Source organism: Cygnus olor, chromosome 12, assembly GCF_009769625.2.
Source record: "Cygnus olor isolate bCygOlo1 chromosome 12, bCygOlo1.pri.v2, whole genome shotgun sequence".
Taxonomy (NCBI): Eukaryota; Metazoa; Chordata; class Aves; order Anseriformes; family Anatidae; genus Cygnus; species Cygnus olor.
Genome location: NC_049180.1, coordinates 14,847,596 through 14,866,272, shown reverse-complemented (window position 1 = coordinate 14,866,272; position 18,677 = coordinate 14,847,596). Strand labels below are relative to the sequence as shown.

Here is an 18,677-nt window from a genome sequence, read left to right as displayed (position 1 = left end):
CACTATTCTGCTCATGAGGCACTGTGCCTGTTAAAAAACAATCATCTGTTGTAGGAATGAATCCGGACAATTTCTTAAACAAAATATTAAAGTTATCACCAAATGCATTGAGCTACAGCTATTTTCCTCTGACAGGACATTTTCTCAGGGCTGTAATCCATTCCTCCTGCGTAAGAAATAAAACATTTTTATAGGGAAATTTTCCTGCCAGACTCAGTAAAGGAAATTAGCAGAATTTGCAAGTGTGCCCAGATGTGAGTAATTGCAAAAAGGCTATCTAAGAACAAGGAATGAAGACAACATTTAGTCACAGCAGTTGTATCATTTATAAACATTAATTTCTGGGGAGCGTGTGAACCAAGAATCCTGCAAAGATCCTCACTGTGTACAGCAAAGGTTACTTTTAGAGACCTTGAGGTTTGTGCTTTGGGGTACCAGTCTTCCCAGGGAACACCACCACTGGCCAGCCGTAGCTCAGTGCTCCAGTGGAAGACGCAGACATTTCCCTGTATTGGCTGGGGAGCAACTGCTCCAAATGAGAGAAAACACCATTTCATGAGCAAACATAAACAATTCTGCTTAAAATAAGAACTGAATCAAAGAAGACCTAATGACAGTGGGTAGCCCTGTATTCTACTAATGATGTCTGGTAAGGAAAGACAAGCTTGTGCTAAACCTGACTGGCAATTCTCAGTGACGTACTGCTTCCCAGGACACCAAACCTCCTCTGAATACATCTGTCAGCTCCTTTAAGAGGTTTCTTCAGGCAGCACCCACACCCTATACATGAGTCTGAGAGTTTTGGTAAGCAATGAGAAAGTAAGAACCTCTGCAGCCATCTGGGCTTACTCGTCTTTTGAACCTTAATTGCAAGAAAAGAGTCGTCAGATGTTTCTGATCTCTGGGTAGCAGTCATTTGTTTACTTTCTCCGAGAACACGCAATCCAACGATAATTCTAGCCAAGCTCTGGGCATTCACCCTCAAAAATCCCCTGAACATAACTGAAGAGCTCCTCTGATTTCACCGGGCTTAGAATCAGTTACACGTGGGCAATTTATGAGCCCATCACTAAAATAGCAATGGACAAACTACTTTAGATATTAGTGTATTAATACTACGTTAATTGCACAGGTATATTTAGGAGGTGTTTGAGTGCCTCATTTACATGTCCGTAGTCTGAGACTAACACATGTGCATCCCTGCACATCATATATTTGCTTTTTGACTGTAGACGTTTTTGGACTCAGCTAAGTAACTCAGCAATCCTTCTCTTTTTGACTCAGTGTACAGAAATTTCTGGTGCAAGTATTTATGCACATGAAAAAAAGGCTATTCCAAAAATATTTACATGCGCAGCTTTGAAATTTGCTTTTCATGTACGCTCACATCTTCACATTTGTTGACCATTTACTTACACAAAGAGAAAAGAAATGAAATGTGAGTACAATGGAAGTCAATCCGCGTAAGTGTGTACACATGTTCTCAGGCTTTGGACAGCTTTATGGAAATGATTCCTAAACCACAACAAGCCTTTTTATAACAAGTCCGGAAGACTGGAGGAATAACAACTTTGCCAACTTACATTTCCAGAGAGTTTTCATGAGATATTGCAAACGTCAGGAGCAGCACTTTGTGCTGCATGCAACCGACTTGCTTTGTGCTAGCTTGTAGGAGGATTTCTAACAGCTTATCTTCACACAGAGAACCTGATACAGCTTGGTGGGGGTACCAGGCTCTGAGCAATGCTTACAGCAGATGAGGACACTGCTGCAGCACCTCTCCCCTAGATTACCTTGCATTTAACATCCTGGCAAGCAGAGGCAGAGCCTGTGGAATATTTCCATCCCCGTTTGTGTTGCTCAAGGCAAAGGCAGCAGAGGTCTCTCCTCTAGCGTTCTACATTTTGCTTTCTGTAAGGGAACAGAAATGCTGAACTTGCCAATTAGGGACTCTGGCAGCTGGGTGAGCATGTGTGCTCTGCTTTGCCATATAACCTCAAACAACAAACATTTTTTCAGGAGTTTTGTACTTACTGGAGCTAGTAAGGGGTAAAATTCAAGCCTTTCCATTCTCTCTGCAAATCTTAATATAATGGGTAGATTTTGGAAACCCCTTCTTCAGAGCGCTGTGCGGACTTGAATGTGCTGAGCTGTGGCACAAACAGCAGGGGAGGTCGCCATCATTAGGTTAATGGGAGATTTAGGCAGAGTAAAGGCTTCAATGAGTGGAGATAAACATTCTCAGGGAATTAAGAGTTTAGTCCTGCTGGCCATTTATAATTCCAGAAGTATCGTGATTCAAGAAAAAGCACCATTTCATTCAGTTCAAATCACAATGGGCCAACCAGGGTGCCACTGACAAATCATCTTTTTGTAAGTGATTTCCCAAGTCTAGCTTGAAGTCCACCATAGAGCTCCGTTCTCCAACACAAAAGGGAGCTGAAATATCTCGAGGCTAACCCTGCTGGGCTTTGCTGACTTCACGCGGAGCTGTTCAGCTCTCTCTGCACCACACCACAGAAGTGCAGCCCGCAAACACCCGTGTTCAACCTGGATGAAGCCAGCTGAGGTCTGCAGGGGTTGTAGCACAAGCTCAGCCCCACACAGCTGCACATGTACACCTTGTGGATGCAAACTGCCACAGAAACTGTACAGCTGAACTTAAGCAGCGCTGTATTTGAAGTTATAACACTAAGAGCCTGGCAAACTTTGTGCAAAAAGAATCTCATCCAAGGCTGCTTCCGATAGCCTTCCACCGACAGAAGGAAAACCTGTATTTTATACTCTGAAGGAAACTGGCAGCAATGATGATTGAACCATGGTTGCACAAATACATAAAATGCAAGAGATGCTTGTAGGAGAGCCTTCTAAATGAGCCAATTACCATGCCTCAAATTGCTTTCTAAATTGAGTATGTATTTTAATTGCTATAGATTGCACACCGTATACACCGTCAGTCCTTCTGGAATCTTCAGTCTACAATTTGCATTAAGTTTTAAATCATAAAAACTAGCCTACCTACTGGAATAGGGAACAGAGCTCACAAGATCAGGACTGTATCTATTTATAGCTCAGCCAATTTTCTGCTATTTATTCTATGCAAGCCATTTGGGTTTGATCCCTCAAAAGTGACTGTTAGCTTGTAGGACTTGGCCAACTCCCTACATTTTATTTTTGAAAGCCATAGCCCATTTATTTTGCATTCACAGGTTTTCATGTCCAAAATATTCTCATCTAAAATTGCGTGTTAGCAGTCATTTCTCAGAGACAACCCTGCACTCAGAAATGATGTCTACAAACACTGAAACCAAAAGATTTTGTTTGTAATGAAAGTTTTCTGTTGGAAGAATCTCAGTTTGTCAGACTGTAAAGTAAATCTGTAAGTTAACTTACTGATTTGTTGATAAATCGATGACGTTTTTCCAGCTAAAATCTGATACAACACATCTAGAACTTGTTTGGATGAATGACACTTCTATTGATCACATCCAATTTAGGCAAATAATTTTTACATTAAATTTAAAAAGAAAGAATGACCCTATAGAATTGTGCAATCATATTTGTATTGAAACCTAAAATTATATTTGATTTGGGATCAGAAAAACAAGGCTTACTCGAAGACCTTTAACTTGACCTGTTTGTATAAAACCTTTTAAATTTCCAAAACAGTCATGGAAGTCTCCCCAGGGATGAATTACATAAAAGGCTCCTTAGAAAATCCTTAGAAAGAATCAATCTGACAAAGTAATGTAGGAAAATTCAACATCTAAAGCTCTTACCCTGTTTTCTGTCTATGGATTACATGTTTTGGAGTGAACAACATAGAGGAGTTTTCAGATCAAGACCCTTAGCATTTCTTTTTCCTTTGTGTGGTTCCTTGTCTATACTTAACATTCACCATTTCCATAAGGAATAAATTCTAAATTGCTCAGAGTGAAGACAAAACGAAGGATTGTTATAATCCTCATTCTATAGAAGGGAACACCAAGAAACGGGGAAGAAGTGGTTTGCTCCAAGTTAGACATTATTGTAGCTATGATTCCATCCGTTACTGAGTCCCTCTGAGCAGCTGCCCGCTGCCTCCTTGACGATTTGTCTTTTGTAGGGTTTATATGTGAATACCCAACAGCTGTTGGCTCTCTGGGATCTGACACCAGATTAAAGAGGAACCAAGCTCTACACAAAGACAAAACAGAAGACAGGGATCCAGCAAACAACCTGCCATTTGCTGATTTCAGCAGAGGTGAACTACCTCCCTTTGGCTGAACGTGGTGTGAAAGGAAAGCAAGAATTGGTGCCAGAGCTGTGAGCTGGCTTGGGGAGTCTTCCCAGCATGGAACACTGGACAAGAGAGGACCGGAATAAATCTCCCAAAGAGAGAAGCCAGAATATAGCTTCAATCTGAAATGCCTTCACATTCACTCTCCTCTTGCAGATAGGCAGACAGACTCTTGGGACCTATATTTATAGTGATGTACAGTCTCAAAGTCATTGCAAATGTAATTTACACTGCCTTACACGGAAAGTGGTCTTAGCATAAATCAGGCTCCTTTGCACAAATGCCTGATTAAAAATTAAAAAAAAAAAAAGTCCATTTCTTACTAGCTCCTCTTTTCTTTTGCTCAGCACTGTATGTCCCTGTTCTGTTTTCTATCAGCTCATCTGTTAGTGTCTATTCTCCATCCTTCCCCCTTGTAACATTTTCTTCTCCTTTTTGCATATATCTCACCTACTTTCATTCTTTTTCTCAACAAAGAAAATTTGCAGGCAAAATACTAATTCTAGGTACCTTACTGCCTCTGTTTTTGCTTTTTCTCTGATTCATAATTATTCTAAATTCACAGATTCTGTGAATTATGAGTTTGTTAGCAGATGTGGACAAACTCTCTATGAAACAAGAATCTTTACAGCACTGGGCAATGGCACAATCCTGTAGTAAGACAAGCTCAGTTCAGGAATGGACACTGGCCACCTTGCATCATTCTGCTGTAATACCAAAAGGCTGAAATCTCGGGTGTTTTGAGCTCAGAGCTTCAGGAATGGAGAATCTTGCAGTATCCCTTACTGCCATTGTCCTCTTTGGGGCCAGTATAAGGGAAGTGCCTGAGTACAATCTGAAGGAGCCTGCCAGGGATCTATCACTCCACCTGCCCTAGCAGAGACAGGGCAAAAGCAGCTTCAGCTGCTTCTGAAATAAAGTACTACTTGATGTGAAACAAGAATAACTGTAGCATAATTGAGCTGCTGACTGGATTTTCTATAACATCACTGATATACAGTAACTGATGAACATGATGAATGCTGAGCTCTTTTTTTTTTTTTGAGAAGGGCAAATTGGAAAAAAGTCTGTTTTTCAAAGAACATTACAGAGCTATCCTTCAAGCCAAGAAGGTTTAGTCTAGTAGTTTGCTGCTTCTCTCCTCAATTTCTTCAGATGTCAGCACACCTTAACCCAAATCAGTCTAGCACCAGACTTCTTTGCTTTATGGAGCAACTGGAACACAAATGTAGCCTCTAATGGGTAAGCACTCATGAACTACTTCCCAGCAATTCTCAAAAAAGGCAGCTTTCAGAGGTCACAAGGGGGGAAAAAAGAAAAAAAATGAAAAAGAAAAAAAAAAAGGAAGAGGAAGCAAAACCTGCCAGGATTAGAGCTCAGAAACAGCAGTTGTTTATGAAGATTCCCTTGCTTAGCTGATCAGTTACACAGCTGTTTTGACTGGTTACAAAAGTATTTTTCTCTTCTTTTTTTATGATCCCTTACCCTGATTACGGGAGCAGACCTCTTGGTTTGGAGATTCTCCTGAAAATCCTGGGAATCCCACACTGGAAATGGCAGTTCTGGCAAGTGTTCCGAACAGCAAGACACATTGCTAGCTGCTTCTTGGAAAGCAAACAGAAGGAAGCAGGCTTCTTTACAAATCCAGAAAAATATTTGGGCAAGAAGAATAAAAAGCTAAATGGGCACAAAGTATGCAAGTTCTGATTCAGTTTTTCTGAGGGTACATCTACACGTTGTAAGCCAAAGGACTTTCCTTACAACGTCCAACTGTAATAGTGATAACGGTGTGGCTGTGGTAGCGGAGATTGCCAAATCCCTCCCAAGACCCTGGACAAATGATCTTATGTGAGGTCTGTGAAGCTTTTCCCAGCTACACATATCGTTGCCCAGCCTGGTTAAATGTAAAATGGAATCAGACATCTCTGCCCAGAACCCATTTACACCTCTGCATCCCCCATGAAAATACACCCTGCTAGCAGAACCACAAGTAGCTTCTGTTCACACTAAGGAAAAGCTGAGTGACATCCACCTACTTATTTACATGTAAAGATGGATGGATTTCTGGATGAGATATCAAGAAGCCTGGCTGTCTCACTGTTTTACTGTTTCCACGGGTAACAGTTGATGACAGCTACAGTGTTGTACGAGTTAAACTGCTCTCATACCTTCTAAACAGGAAGGTTCTTTGACTGGATGCCACAGACACATGGTCATTACCCTTTTAATGCCTCACGTGTTATTAGCCTTACAATGCAACAGAAACAGATCAGCTGCTTAATTTAGGAGGATGCTTTCTAAAAGCATCTTTTATTCAACTGGGGATAAATAATAGAAACAGCCCAAGAATACAGCATTTCTTATTAAATGTGAAAAACTACAGAAGCAGAACTGTTACAGTTCTTAGCTGATCGTTTCATCCTTAGGGATGAAACAGGAATCACATCCAACTACTTTATATTAACAGATAGATTGTACCCATAGGCCTTTATTTTCCTAGCATGTTTCTACAGTTTCAGTAGTACAGAGACATTTTTGCATTTTTCCCCACTTAAGTTGACACAGGTTTGCTCTATCTTACAGCTTATTCAGCTGTGTCTGACTCATCTCTGGCTTGGTAAGACAAGTGCTTAAGTTAACTCTGAAATACATGGACAGCTACTGGGGTGGGAACTCCACTGGTGGCTTTACTCTCTACATGTCTGCAGTCATGCAGGGCAAGTCACTCCGTACTTCAGTTTCTCCAAACTGTAGTTATCTTCATAAAATACACTGGAGTCCACTACTGAAAAGGGAGTCTTTGACTTGTGTCATCATGGTGCTAAGAGCTGCCAACAGAGTACAACTGTCTATTTTACCCAAGCAGTGCATGGTAAGTAAAGGTAATAGAGAAAGGAAAGGAGCCAAGGTCACAATGATTTGTTCTGAATGGGCACTGAAAGACTACGGAATTGCACCCGTGAGCCAACCTCCCCTAGATGCCTATCAGAACCAGGAGTTACCTCTGCAATTCTTCTCTAGTACAGGGCTCCAGCCACAATGCCATTCCTCTTTGCAAATACAGCTATAAGCAAAGCAAAATATTTCTGTTTAGATTTGAACAAGCAGCAATAAACCCTTCAACAGCATAGAACGGAGTTAAAGGGAGATCTACTCTAACATCCCACTCACATCCCTCAGCCTGTTGCACTCAATGTGTTTTTGACATCTCTTTTAGATGTCACCAGCCCTCTGGAGAAATACTCCTTTCTACACTTCATTTCACACTTTATAGATCCCCAAAGAATTAGTGTGCCCTGGTAAGCAACAGAATTTCTTCTACTGTTGTTCCATTACCTCAGCAAACAACACAGAGCACTATATCCATTTTAGATTTACCAACTGTTGCTTTTCCTATCCGACCACTTCTCCCACTTGCAGCCTTACAATAGCCTATAGAAGAAGACATTGAAAGTAACTTCAGAACTGCCCAAAGTGCAGAAAGCCAGCTGGTGCTTATCTAGAATCACAGAATATTTAGGTTGAAAGGGATCTCTAAGAGATATCTAATACAACTCCTTACCCAAAGCAAGGTTAACTTCAAAACTGAGTTAGTCTGCTCAGGGCCTTTACTGGCCAATTTCCAAGGGTGGAGATTCTGCAGCCCCTCTGGGCATCTGTTTGGTGCTCAAGGAAAAAAATAAAAATAAAAATAAAAAACAGACCAAAAAAGAGAATGACACTTCCAAAACGATGGTGCTAAGCAGACACTGATGTGCCAGTGAGAACATAAAGGCAGCACAACACCTGGCTTCATAAAAGAGATTTCTCTAACTGCTAGCAATGCTAGTAGGGCAGCTACTAGCGCAGTGCAGCAGCTATTTGCGCTGCTCACAGGATGAGGGAGATAAAAGCTTTTTCCCCCAGTGACTTCGCTTTGTTTCTGTGTATCTGGTATGTAGGCGAGGAGTTCTGCACCTGCATGAAAGCCGTGGAATCCATGACCTTGGCTTGCCTCGCTGGCAACTTTCCCTCTGCCTCTTGGTGGTGGTAATCATTCTTTTCTTTAGTCTGTGGAAAGGCGTGAAGACTTCAGGAAAGGTAGAGATAATATTGTCCTTCTATCTCAACTACATTTTTTGTCTCCTTTAAGAAGCCTCCTTATTTTAGGGAGCAAGACACTAAATCACTGCATCTGAGCGATCCTCAGGAACTAAACCATGTAAGAGGCCTTGGTATATGTACAGTGTGAATACACAGTCCAGATTCAGCCTTTATTTTATCTACAAATTCTGGTTGCATGATGTTTTGACTGGGAATTTTATTAGTACGTTATTCTCAATTCAGCATTGGTGGTCTCATCTAGAAAATACTTGGACAGACAAAGATGTTTTGCATCATCTCTAATGTGCCTCCTATTCTTAGCCAACGTAGCCGATGTGTTTTGTTATTCTTAGCCAATGGGATGTTTTGTTGGTTTAAGCTGCTTTGTTATTACATAAAATGCCATGACCAGAAAAAAATATTACGTAAAGAAAGGAATTTGAAATTACTCTTTGACATCCCTCAGAAACCGCCTCACCAGAAATTCTAAGGTTAGATACCTGAGAGCTCTGTGTACAGTTTCATGAAAGTACCACCTAACATCAGGCAATGACTGCATTATTCGGTAAACTAATAGATGGCTGAACAGCTAATGAGCAGTCTAACACACACTGGTAACATCTAAGCACTCCAAGTCTTCTGCTTGTCAAAACCATCTCCTGCTCTAAAAACAGATACGTAGACTCTTCATTATAGTTCCCAGCATTTCCCCCAAGGCATCCTAAAAAGAGCTACTGCATAGAACTGAATGGACAAAACCAAGGAAGTGCCTGCTGTATTTTTCACTCATTCCTAAATCATCTGTAACAGCTCATTAACCTCTGGGATCTCTGTTGTCTGCAGGTTGTGTGGATAACAGCCACTCTGCCTTATGTTGTATTATTTGTCTTGCTAATACATGGAATAACCCTGCCCGGTGCATACAACGGAATAAATGCATACCTCCACATAGATTTCAGAAGATTAAAAGAAGCCACAGTAAGTGTACTCTTCTGCTTTCATTCCATGTTATTGTTAAACCTGTTACCCCTGTTATTAAAACTGAAATTATTAGAGCTAAGTTCTGAAGATATATAGCCACACTGCACTAGCCCGCTGTCTCTGATAGCCTAGATTTCCAACGCTCTCCATAACAGGAGTATCTCAGCCTGAACCCAGACTGTCCTGATCACTAAAAAACTGTATGAGGGCAATTTCAGGTGTGCCAGTCCCTTAAAAAGTCCATGCTTTGACTGTGTACCCCGTAAGTTACAATATTGTTTGCACATGAAAATTGAGTCACACACAAATTCAGCTCTCCGAAGTCTCAGAATTACCTCAAAAAAATTTCCTTTTTAAATCACTAGGCTAAACATTTACTTGGTAAACAAAATTCCAGGCCTACGAACACGGTAGTAAACATACTAAGTCAGGACCATCTCTCTTAATCGTTATCCTTCATATGAATAACAATCTCAACACTATGGGGTTCTTCCCTTCCTATCAAAAGCAGTGTACATTTCACTGTATCATGTAACATTGCAAGATATTCTCATGAAATCCATCCAAACCAACCCAATTTGTGGAGTACTCTGGAACTAATGATTGAGTTATTTCATCCTTTGTAAAGCAAGACCTACGAGTATAGGCATTATTCACAAAATCACCAGTATTTCAGACCTACAAAGAACAATGGTGTGGTAAGTAGAGATAGATCGTACCATGGTGCTATTCCAAAATCATCGCTGTCTTATAAACAACTCGTAATATCTTTGTGGATAGGTCTCCAGACCATTCAAATAGATGCAAAACTGAAAAGCAAGGACACAGTTCTACAAGTAGGACATGAACTCTTGAAAATTCGCAGCTTTCAGATATGCCTAGTTAGTCTGTACATCCTTGCACTATATGTTTCATATGTACATTCTACCTGGATCTTTCTAATTGTTCAGCAAAATCCACTTCAAACACTGGGCTGCAATTCCCCTTTGCCATCAAAGCAGCAGCCACCTCAGTTGCTCACGTTTATGCAAGTACATAAATAAATACAAAGACACAAGGATGAACAAAGGAGCTGCTTAATTTTTTCTTAAAAAATGTTTTCTTAAAAAACGTTTTAAGTGCTGCTCAGAAAAAACATCACATGTTCTGGATGTCCATGGAGCAGCGCCAGCTTGCCTCAACTCAGAGTCTAGGCCTTCATGCTCAGAGCTGCCTCTGGAAGGATACTTCTGAGCACTGCTGTTTCTTGGCTTAATGTTTCTGCAGCTGCTACTTGGCTGACCCTGAAGCTATTTGTTGCTAAGACTACATTTTTCAGATTACTTTAATTTTTATTTTGTTTCTCTAGAATAATAAAAGTCAGAAGATCAATTATAAGAAGTTTCTCAAACTGCTTATCATGTCAGCCTTCCTCCTGCTCAGCACCTGGGCCACCTGCTGCTGCAATGGCTGCGTGTGTTTAATCTTTGTCTTCAGCCCCTACAGTTCCATGTCAGTGTCCCTGAATCTATTTCTCTCTCCCAAATGATTAATCTAACCAAAAAATGCCATAAGTCACAGTGATGACCTGCAGTGGGCTCTGCCAATGCTCTTGTAAAAGGCATTAGAGCATCCTGATCAATGTGAAAGGTCCCCCTCATTTTCTAAGGGCACGTACTGCACAGCACTGAGCAAGCCCTAAGGCACCTCAGTTTTCAGTGATACTGTTCCACAAAGGGTCCCTCTTCTAAAGAGGGGAGAAGGAAGGCACTGGCTCCTTCATATGCCTTAACAAGTCTCCTGAAGATTACATGACATCTAGAGGTGCACACGTTTTCCCTCCACGCAGCACAGAAATTCTTTAAATCTACGTATGTGAGAAGGAATACACACAAAAGTTATAATGGTATAAACAGACACTCAGAAAACTAGAAGGATTGGTGACAACCAACTGTAAAACGTTTGTTTCTTTATTTCTAATGCATATAAAAAACAGTATCTAACAGTACATTAGATTATGCATTAATCAGAAGATGTTCAGCAGAAGAGAACAAAGAACATGGACGTAAACTGCAGAAGAGCCAGCCCCACTGACCATTTCCCATCCTGTTTTGTTACATCGAAGGGAATGCTTTGCATTTAATCTTAGTTCTAATGGAATTTCTGGTTTCTGCTCTTTTTTTCTTTGTCTTCAACTTCCTAGGAGCTGATAAGGAAACAAATTATGAGCCAAGGCTCGTACTGAGCAGATAGTTTGGGATCTTAGACTTAACAGACAGTTTAACATACATGTAGCTCACTTGCCAGGCAGCAGGTGCTAAACTCATGCTTGAATCAACAGAATTTAGGCAGATACTTAACAGTGCTTGAATAGTAAGAGAGGGGAAGTATGAGTACAACTCCGTTGGCAAGACACAGAAGAGGTAGAGAGCCACTAAAAACAAATGCCCTGTGATGGAAACACATGTTTATTTATAGTTCAGGCAATTATTTTTTTTAATCATGCACTTTAGCAACACAACATATGTGAAGTTTTGTGTCTTTGTTGTTGTTGGTGGTGGGTTTTGTTTGTTTTTTAAAGAAAAATTATAGGAGGTTTTACATTCCTCCTTCTGCACTCTTATCCATATAAACACACTTTAGAGAGTAAACCCCTATTTGATCTCCACTTTTGTGTGGAAACAAAGATGTAGCTGGCTATAAGAGGAATGAACAAGGAACACATTTTACAGAATTGCACTACTATTTAGTAAAAAAATCCATGATCCTAAACTCTATTTGAACAGAAGCTTGAGAAAAACCACATCCACCTATCCACTGGTTTACAGTAAATGCGCTACAACTTCTTGTTCAGTTCATCTTTCAAATCATTATCAACTCTCAATAGTTCTCTCCAAATCCAGAGTTCAATAAAGAGTTTAATCTTTAGAAAGCATGAGTTGAAAGCATCTACACTGAGGAAAAATAGATCGTCAGCATAAATGCCTTCATACATCATGTTAAAATGGGTTAAAACTCTCTTTCTTTGGAGTAGGCCAAACACGAAAGCTTACCATTACCATCCCAAGGCAGATGGAGCTTGTAGCTTAGATCCCTTAGAGAGCCTCTGCTGATGCATTGGGTCTGATTTTGCAGAGATGGATGGCAAAAAAATCCAGTGCTTATTGTAGCCTCGAGCACTTGGCAGATTTTGCCAAAGCTGAAGATACCATTTTAAGAAAAGTTGAGGATTATTCACACCATTGACTGTTACCCTTATGGAATTTAGAGTGAAGATGTTTGTTTAAATAAATACCTCTGTGTAACAACTGAATAAATGAAACCCTCATTAACCAGGGAGGACTATTTTCAGGCTTCTGATTCAGCAGACTAGCACTGTGGCATCGTTCCTGACTGCTGTCTGCACATTGTGAGTGGATGTTGGGCTGGAGAGTCACTTTAGAAAATGTTACAGCATTAAAGAAGTTTTCCCTAGTGGACAATTCTTAAAATGACTGAGCTGCGTCTAAACTGAAATTTAACAACAGTTTATCACAGGAATAACTCCTTCTCCAACCAAGGTAGAAAGAAGGTGACAAAGCCTGAATGGTTCTGTTCACAGCATGTAAGTCCTGCTTTAGCTTCTGAAGCAAGAAAGAATCATATAAAATGTAATTACAGTCCCATGAAGAAAGCTCTCTTATGGGAAAGAAAATGTCCTGTAACTCCTGACCTGCAAACTATTTTTAGGTTTTCGGTTGTGCATTCCAAACTGACTTGAAAAAAGAGCAAGTGGAAGCATATTTCTGTCAGCCAGAAGAAAACTCATGTAATCATTTCAGCACTCAACAAAAGCTCAGGAGTCCAGATCCAAACGGTATACCCCCAGACGCAGCAGCACGCATGCACTGCAGGCTTGTCCACCACTTTGGCCTTTCCCAGTTCCTGTTGAGTGATTTCAGACCATGAGCGTGCTCCATGCAACAGTTCGTGGGGGCTGCACAGCGCTTACACTCCCACAACCATGAGTACTGATCACTTATTTTCAAAAGCCAGTTGCCTTGTACCATTCTCTCATTTCCCTGATGTATCTTTTGGACTGAACTGACCCTCTGACAATGTTGGTGTCATTATGCAGGTATGGATTGATGCAGCTACTCAGATATTTTACTCCTTAGGAGCTGGTTTTGGCGTTTTAATTGCGTTTGCCAGTTACAATAAGTTTGACAACAACTGCTACAGGTAAGACAGACTAAGCTTTCATTACTGCTTCAGAATGATGCTATTTTACTTGATAAATGCAGCTGGAATAAGTAATATCTTTTTATCTTCAGTCGCTTATTAATGATGACCAGTCTTGTGTAGACATAGCAACCAACCAAAACTTGAAACAGTCTTACTGAAATTTTAGCAACAGGAACCTGCCAAGATATCTGCTGCACTGCAAAACAGAATGGGATTAGGTTTAGACTTTAGACAGCTGTGTAAACTCTGCTTGTGTTTGCCTTTCAAAAGTACCATTAAGAGCAACAGTGAACATGGGATGAAAGCTTATTGGTCCAGGAACTAAAAGCAGAAGGATTCCAGTTTTTAGAACTGTTTTTGTGCTTTGGGCTTACGCTTCTGATATTTTATGTTGAGCTCCAATTTAGGAATGTATTTTAAATCAAGTTAGTTTATAACTGTTTTGCTGAATCACCGCCATGGAAATTCAACCAGAGCCACTCTGCACCTTCTGAGAACTTCCAACTTTCAGAAGGTTTGTTAACATTCCATTTTGGAATGAAAACACACTTTTTTTTTTTTTGAAATTTCCCATGAAATATAAATTCAGAAAGTAAATGTATTATAAATACATTGTGAACTGATGGATAGCAAAAATGTTCCAGTGAAAAGATGCAAGAGAACATTTAGATTTGAGCAGCTTTAAATGGATCAAAAGCCAAAATCCTGGAATACTTCCTTCCACCAACTTGCGAGAACTTGGTACTCAACACAGAATGACTTTAGAGCCTCTGATTATTCACAGTAGGTGATATTACTAGGTTTGAGAACTTAGACTGCTAACCACAGCAATCTTCCAAAATAACATTTATTGTCTTCTGCAGATTTTTTATTAACGTGATATAGCAGCTTCCTGTATAAATGTTTCCTCAGTCTATATTCTCAGTAATTTTGCTCCGAAATGGAAAAAATACACTTGAAATCAAGAAAATGCTACAGACTATATGTGAAATAGCATTATTTAGTTCTTAGTTTACTGTATTTGTTCGGTTTGCTTCATAAGACTTGCCCTCCCTGTAAGACAAACTCTTCAGGGTTTTCAGATTGTGGCAGGATCCAGAGGAGGGTAAAGTTTGGCATATGGCACCTGTGTTTTCGGGTAGTGGAACTGATGAAAGGAAACATGCTTACTCTCTGCTTATTAAAGCACCCTTTGGCATCACTGATGTTCACGGAGACATTCCCTCTGTTCTGAAGGTCACATGCAGCAGAAGACTGCACATCAGCCACTGTGCAGGTTAGGTATATATTTAGATTAGAGATATGGGGCCTACTTGTCCTCAAGCTAGTTTGGTGATAGGAGCCATTAATGCAAAGGAAAACACATATCTCTATCATAATACCATGGCAGATGGAAAAAACACAGCTTTGCTACAACAGCCTATTTGGCTTAAAGGTTACATTTTGTACAACGTGCATTTACAGTAACAATTGTACAGACTGATAAAGTAGTATATTTTTTACAGATAAATGTGTCATCCACTGTCATTACTGTGAATGGCTGCACAGCTTGCTAAAACCACTCCTGGACCTATCTGAAAATATTCCTGAATATCTACTCACATGAATTGCTCCTGACTAGTGTAAATATTCCTTAGTGAGTCTCTTTCTCTACAAGCCACTTTTTTGCTATGTTATGGCTACCAGGTTGATGATGTTACTCCTTGATACCTTAATATAACTTTGCTCATCTTCTTTTTGAGCAGAATTTAGTTTAAAACCAAATTAGTGAACAGAAGTAGGTCATTTCCTAGCGTAGTACGCTGATACAAGCTTTTGATCATCAGGATAACTGCACAACTAGCATTTTCACAAGAATCTTCGTATCACAAAACAATCCCCACCTTAATGTGTTTGTTTTAACCGCGCCATTCTTCTTTCTATCACTAGGGATGCTTTGCTGACTAGTACTATTAACTGCGTCACAAGTTTCATCTCAGGATTTGCAATTTTCTCCATATTGGGCTACATGGCTCATGAGCATAAAGTTAAAATTGAGGATGTAGCCACTGAAGGTAAGAAGCGAATTTTATACTACTTTTACTCCTTTTCATCCATCATTTCCTTGCAAATATGTTTATATTTGTTTCAAACAAGTGTTAAAAGATTTCATGAAAGTGACCTGAATGAAATTACTTGGAACTCAAACTACGTAAAAGTGCCTTGCTAAAATGTGAACTGTAAATTATATTGATTCATCTCAGCTCTTCTGAATTGAGATTCCCCAGCATCATGCCCTGCACAAGTTCAGCCTCTACAGCAAACAGGCATTTACCACTGCCTAGTATCCTGGGGGAGTGTTGCTTTTCAGTGCCATAGAATAACTGTTTTGAATGCTCCTGGGGAGCTTAGCTGTGGTCCTTTCACTGGTAGCAGGTGACCCGTGGTTTCAGTTCCTGTATCTCCCTTATCACATCCAAGGATTCTACTGCCAAACAGCAGTCCATATCCACAGGGATCTTTCTTTACTACCTAGCTGAAAAATAGCTAGAAAGATCGTGAATACCATAGAAGATTATTTAAAGTGTAAAAGAATGGAATAGATTTTATACACAAAACTTTCATGAGTACATTATTAAAGTATTTTGGGTGTATTTTTGGTGTAATGCAATTTTCGTCTAACAGCTACTCAGTGTGATGTGGACTGATGTAGGAGTCAACTTAGTCATAATCTATCTTATTAAAATACACACTTTTGTGGAACACCTTTTAGTATTACTTCTACTTTTCTATTTCAGGAGCTGGTTTAGTCTTCATCCTGTATCCAGAGGCAATTTCAACTCTTTCAGGATCTACGTTTTGGGCTGTGGTATTCTTCATCATGCTCCTTACCCTTGGCATCGACAGTTCTGTAAGTAGTTTTTCTTTCTAGCCTTGACACTTTTCCTCGATCGTTGCAGAATATAACTGGAGAAGTATCAGCCTTAAATAAGGGTTTTGTTGCACTTCAAATAAACATTCTGTACGCTCCCTGAATCTGTTATCAGTCACAGCCAACATACCAATAGCATTACTCCTTGCAGTATATTTAATTAAAGACTCACAATATTTAAGAGGTTTAGGAAGAGATCAAATAATTTACAAGCCAGCAAACAATTACTCACCTCTTCTTTTTTATGACCTTAGGGAGGGGCTGTTCATCAACTTTTATTATTATTCCAAGGTATGACCCAACACCACTGCTATGAACAATTACTACTATGAACCTGCGATGAGATTTCAGACCCAGCTTGCAAAACACAAGCCACTGTACAGCACTCAGTAGAGGGGTTTTTAGAAGTGATTTTCACATGTGCCGAAATTCATTAATCTGTTCAAGACAATGTCTGATGGCTTTTTTTTTCCTACAAGTAGTGAGAGTGAATTTCCTGCAAATTTAATTTATTTATTGCATCAGAATATTTCCACAGTAGTTTCATATTATCTTACTATATAATTCCTACCTGTATAAAATGAAGACTGGGAAATACTGAAACACCTCTGTTTTCACAATAAGGACATAACAATTAAGAATTAGCAGTGCTATGTTTCTCTCTGCAGTTAAACTCAGTATTAAGCTTGGCCTTCTGGCTGTTATTCAGCACTAAAGGAGTGCATCTGGTCTTTCTAGCGTGATGACTTGGACTGTACCATGACATTCGGGATCACAGAAACTTCAGCCCTACAGAAAATATCCCAATGTCCCATAACAACTGCACTGCTTTGTTCTTGCCAAAGAGGCAAAGACATCCCATTATATTTAGCTTAAAAGTTTATTAATTTGGGGGAAAAACAAACAGGGTCTTTGAAGAATAGTCAACAATGAACAATCACTCATTTTTGATAGCATGGGGGGTTCTGTCTGAGACATAAAGCATTGCAGTTCTAAATGTGCAGAGCTGATCTAGGAATTTGCTGCTGGAAGTGACAAGTTCATTTTCAAGGACAAGAAAGACAAAGAATGAACTGGCACGGAAAAGAGCAAAACTATGATGAGATTGCAGAAGAAATATGTGATAATCATTGGCAAATAGCTGAATGAGATCTTGTAAAGTGAGATCTGAGTTGTAAATGTCGGATTCCAGTCTAAAAGTTTCTCAAGTGTGTGGATTTGAGGATTCCAGCTCAGGCTCAGTGAAGCTTATCTTAACCTACACAGTAAAATCTCCTTTCCTCTTCAAAAGTTTAAGACAAGATTGCAATCTGGTTTTGTAGCTTGGACATTTTTCAACTATAAGCAAGCATGAAAGAAAGGAAAGCTTCAGCACAGTGGAAGGACATGAATGACCAGTAGAAACAAGGCAGAATTGAGAAAAATGCACACGAGTTTAGATCCAAGACTATTAACTGCACAACAGTGGTAAATTCAAGCAATGTTTAGAAACATTTGGGTGACAAAGACAAGGATTTAGATTGCAGAACACACTCTTCCTGCAAGTGGAGAAAGCTGTTTCTTGTGGAGATAATTAAAATACTACGTGCTGAAAAACTGTGACCAAGTTAGCTCTGTCTTTCTAACAAACAGCTGGGGGAGAGAAGAAGGAGGAGGGATTTGCTTGTTCATATTTTGCTCTTTTTTTTTTTTTTTTTTTAAATCATTTACCTAAGAAAACTTGAGACATGCAGTATCTGTTATGGGTGGTCTTCTCAACTCTCCCCCCTACTTGACTGATCAAGCCCCTGAAGGGAAAATTAAATTTTTTAAACCTAAAAATCAAATAAGCCCAATGGTAAAGATGAATAATTATATACAACCACTTTTATTCATGTGCATAAACCTGCACAGACACAGAAATGCAGACATCTATACAAAAATGTAACTGTCCAAATGTTTAAGCAAAGAGAAATCTGATCACGCAATCTTCAGCAAGCAACAATGAAAAGGACAGGAAATGGAAGAAATGTTTGCAAACACTTTTTGGAGTATATATCTAGCTTGACATGGGGAATTAACCAGTGGAATAAACAGTGGCACATTAAGAATTGGTTCTTAGCCAAAATCATCCAGACCATCTCTTTCCACTTCAACTTCTCCACTCTCATTAAAGTGCCAACACAGTAACAACATCTGAGCCCAGCAAGCAATGGCTGGGCTTAACAGCACAGCGCTCAA

General features: G+C 39.7%; 1 protein-coding gene across 2 annotated transcripts in view; it reads left to right on the top strand.

Annotated features, from left to right (window-relative positions):
• Positions 1-18,677, top strand: part of SLC6A2 (solute carrier family 6 member 2) — a 75,869-nt gene that overhangs the window by 28,644 nt on the left and 28,548 nt on the right. For both annotated transcript variants that reach the window (XR_005823598.1, XM_040571076.1), the window contains exons 4-8: positions 8,221-8,359; positions 9,206-9,340; positions 13,440-13,543; positions 15,476-15,600; positions 16,324-16,436. Coding sequence is in view for 1 of the 2 variants with exons in the window: in XM_040571076.1 (XP_040427010.1) it covers positions 8,221-8,359; positions 9,206-9,340; positions 13,440-13,543; positions 15,476-15,600; positions 16,324-16,436 (616 nt within the window). In the remaining variant the exon portion in view is untranslated. The remainder of the gene's footprint in view (positions 1-8,220; positions 8,360-9,205; positions 9,341-13,439; positions 13,544-15,475; positions 15,601-16,323; positions 16,437-18,677) is intronic.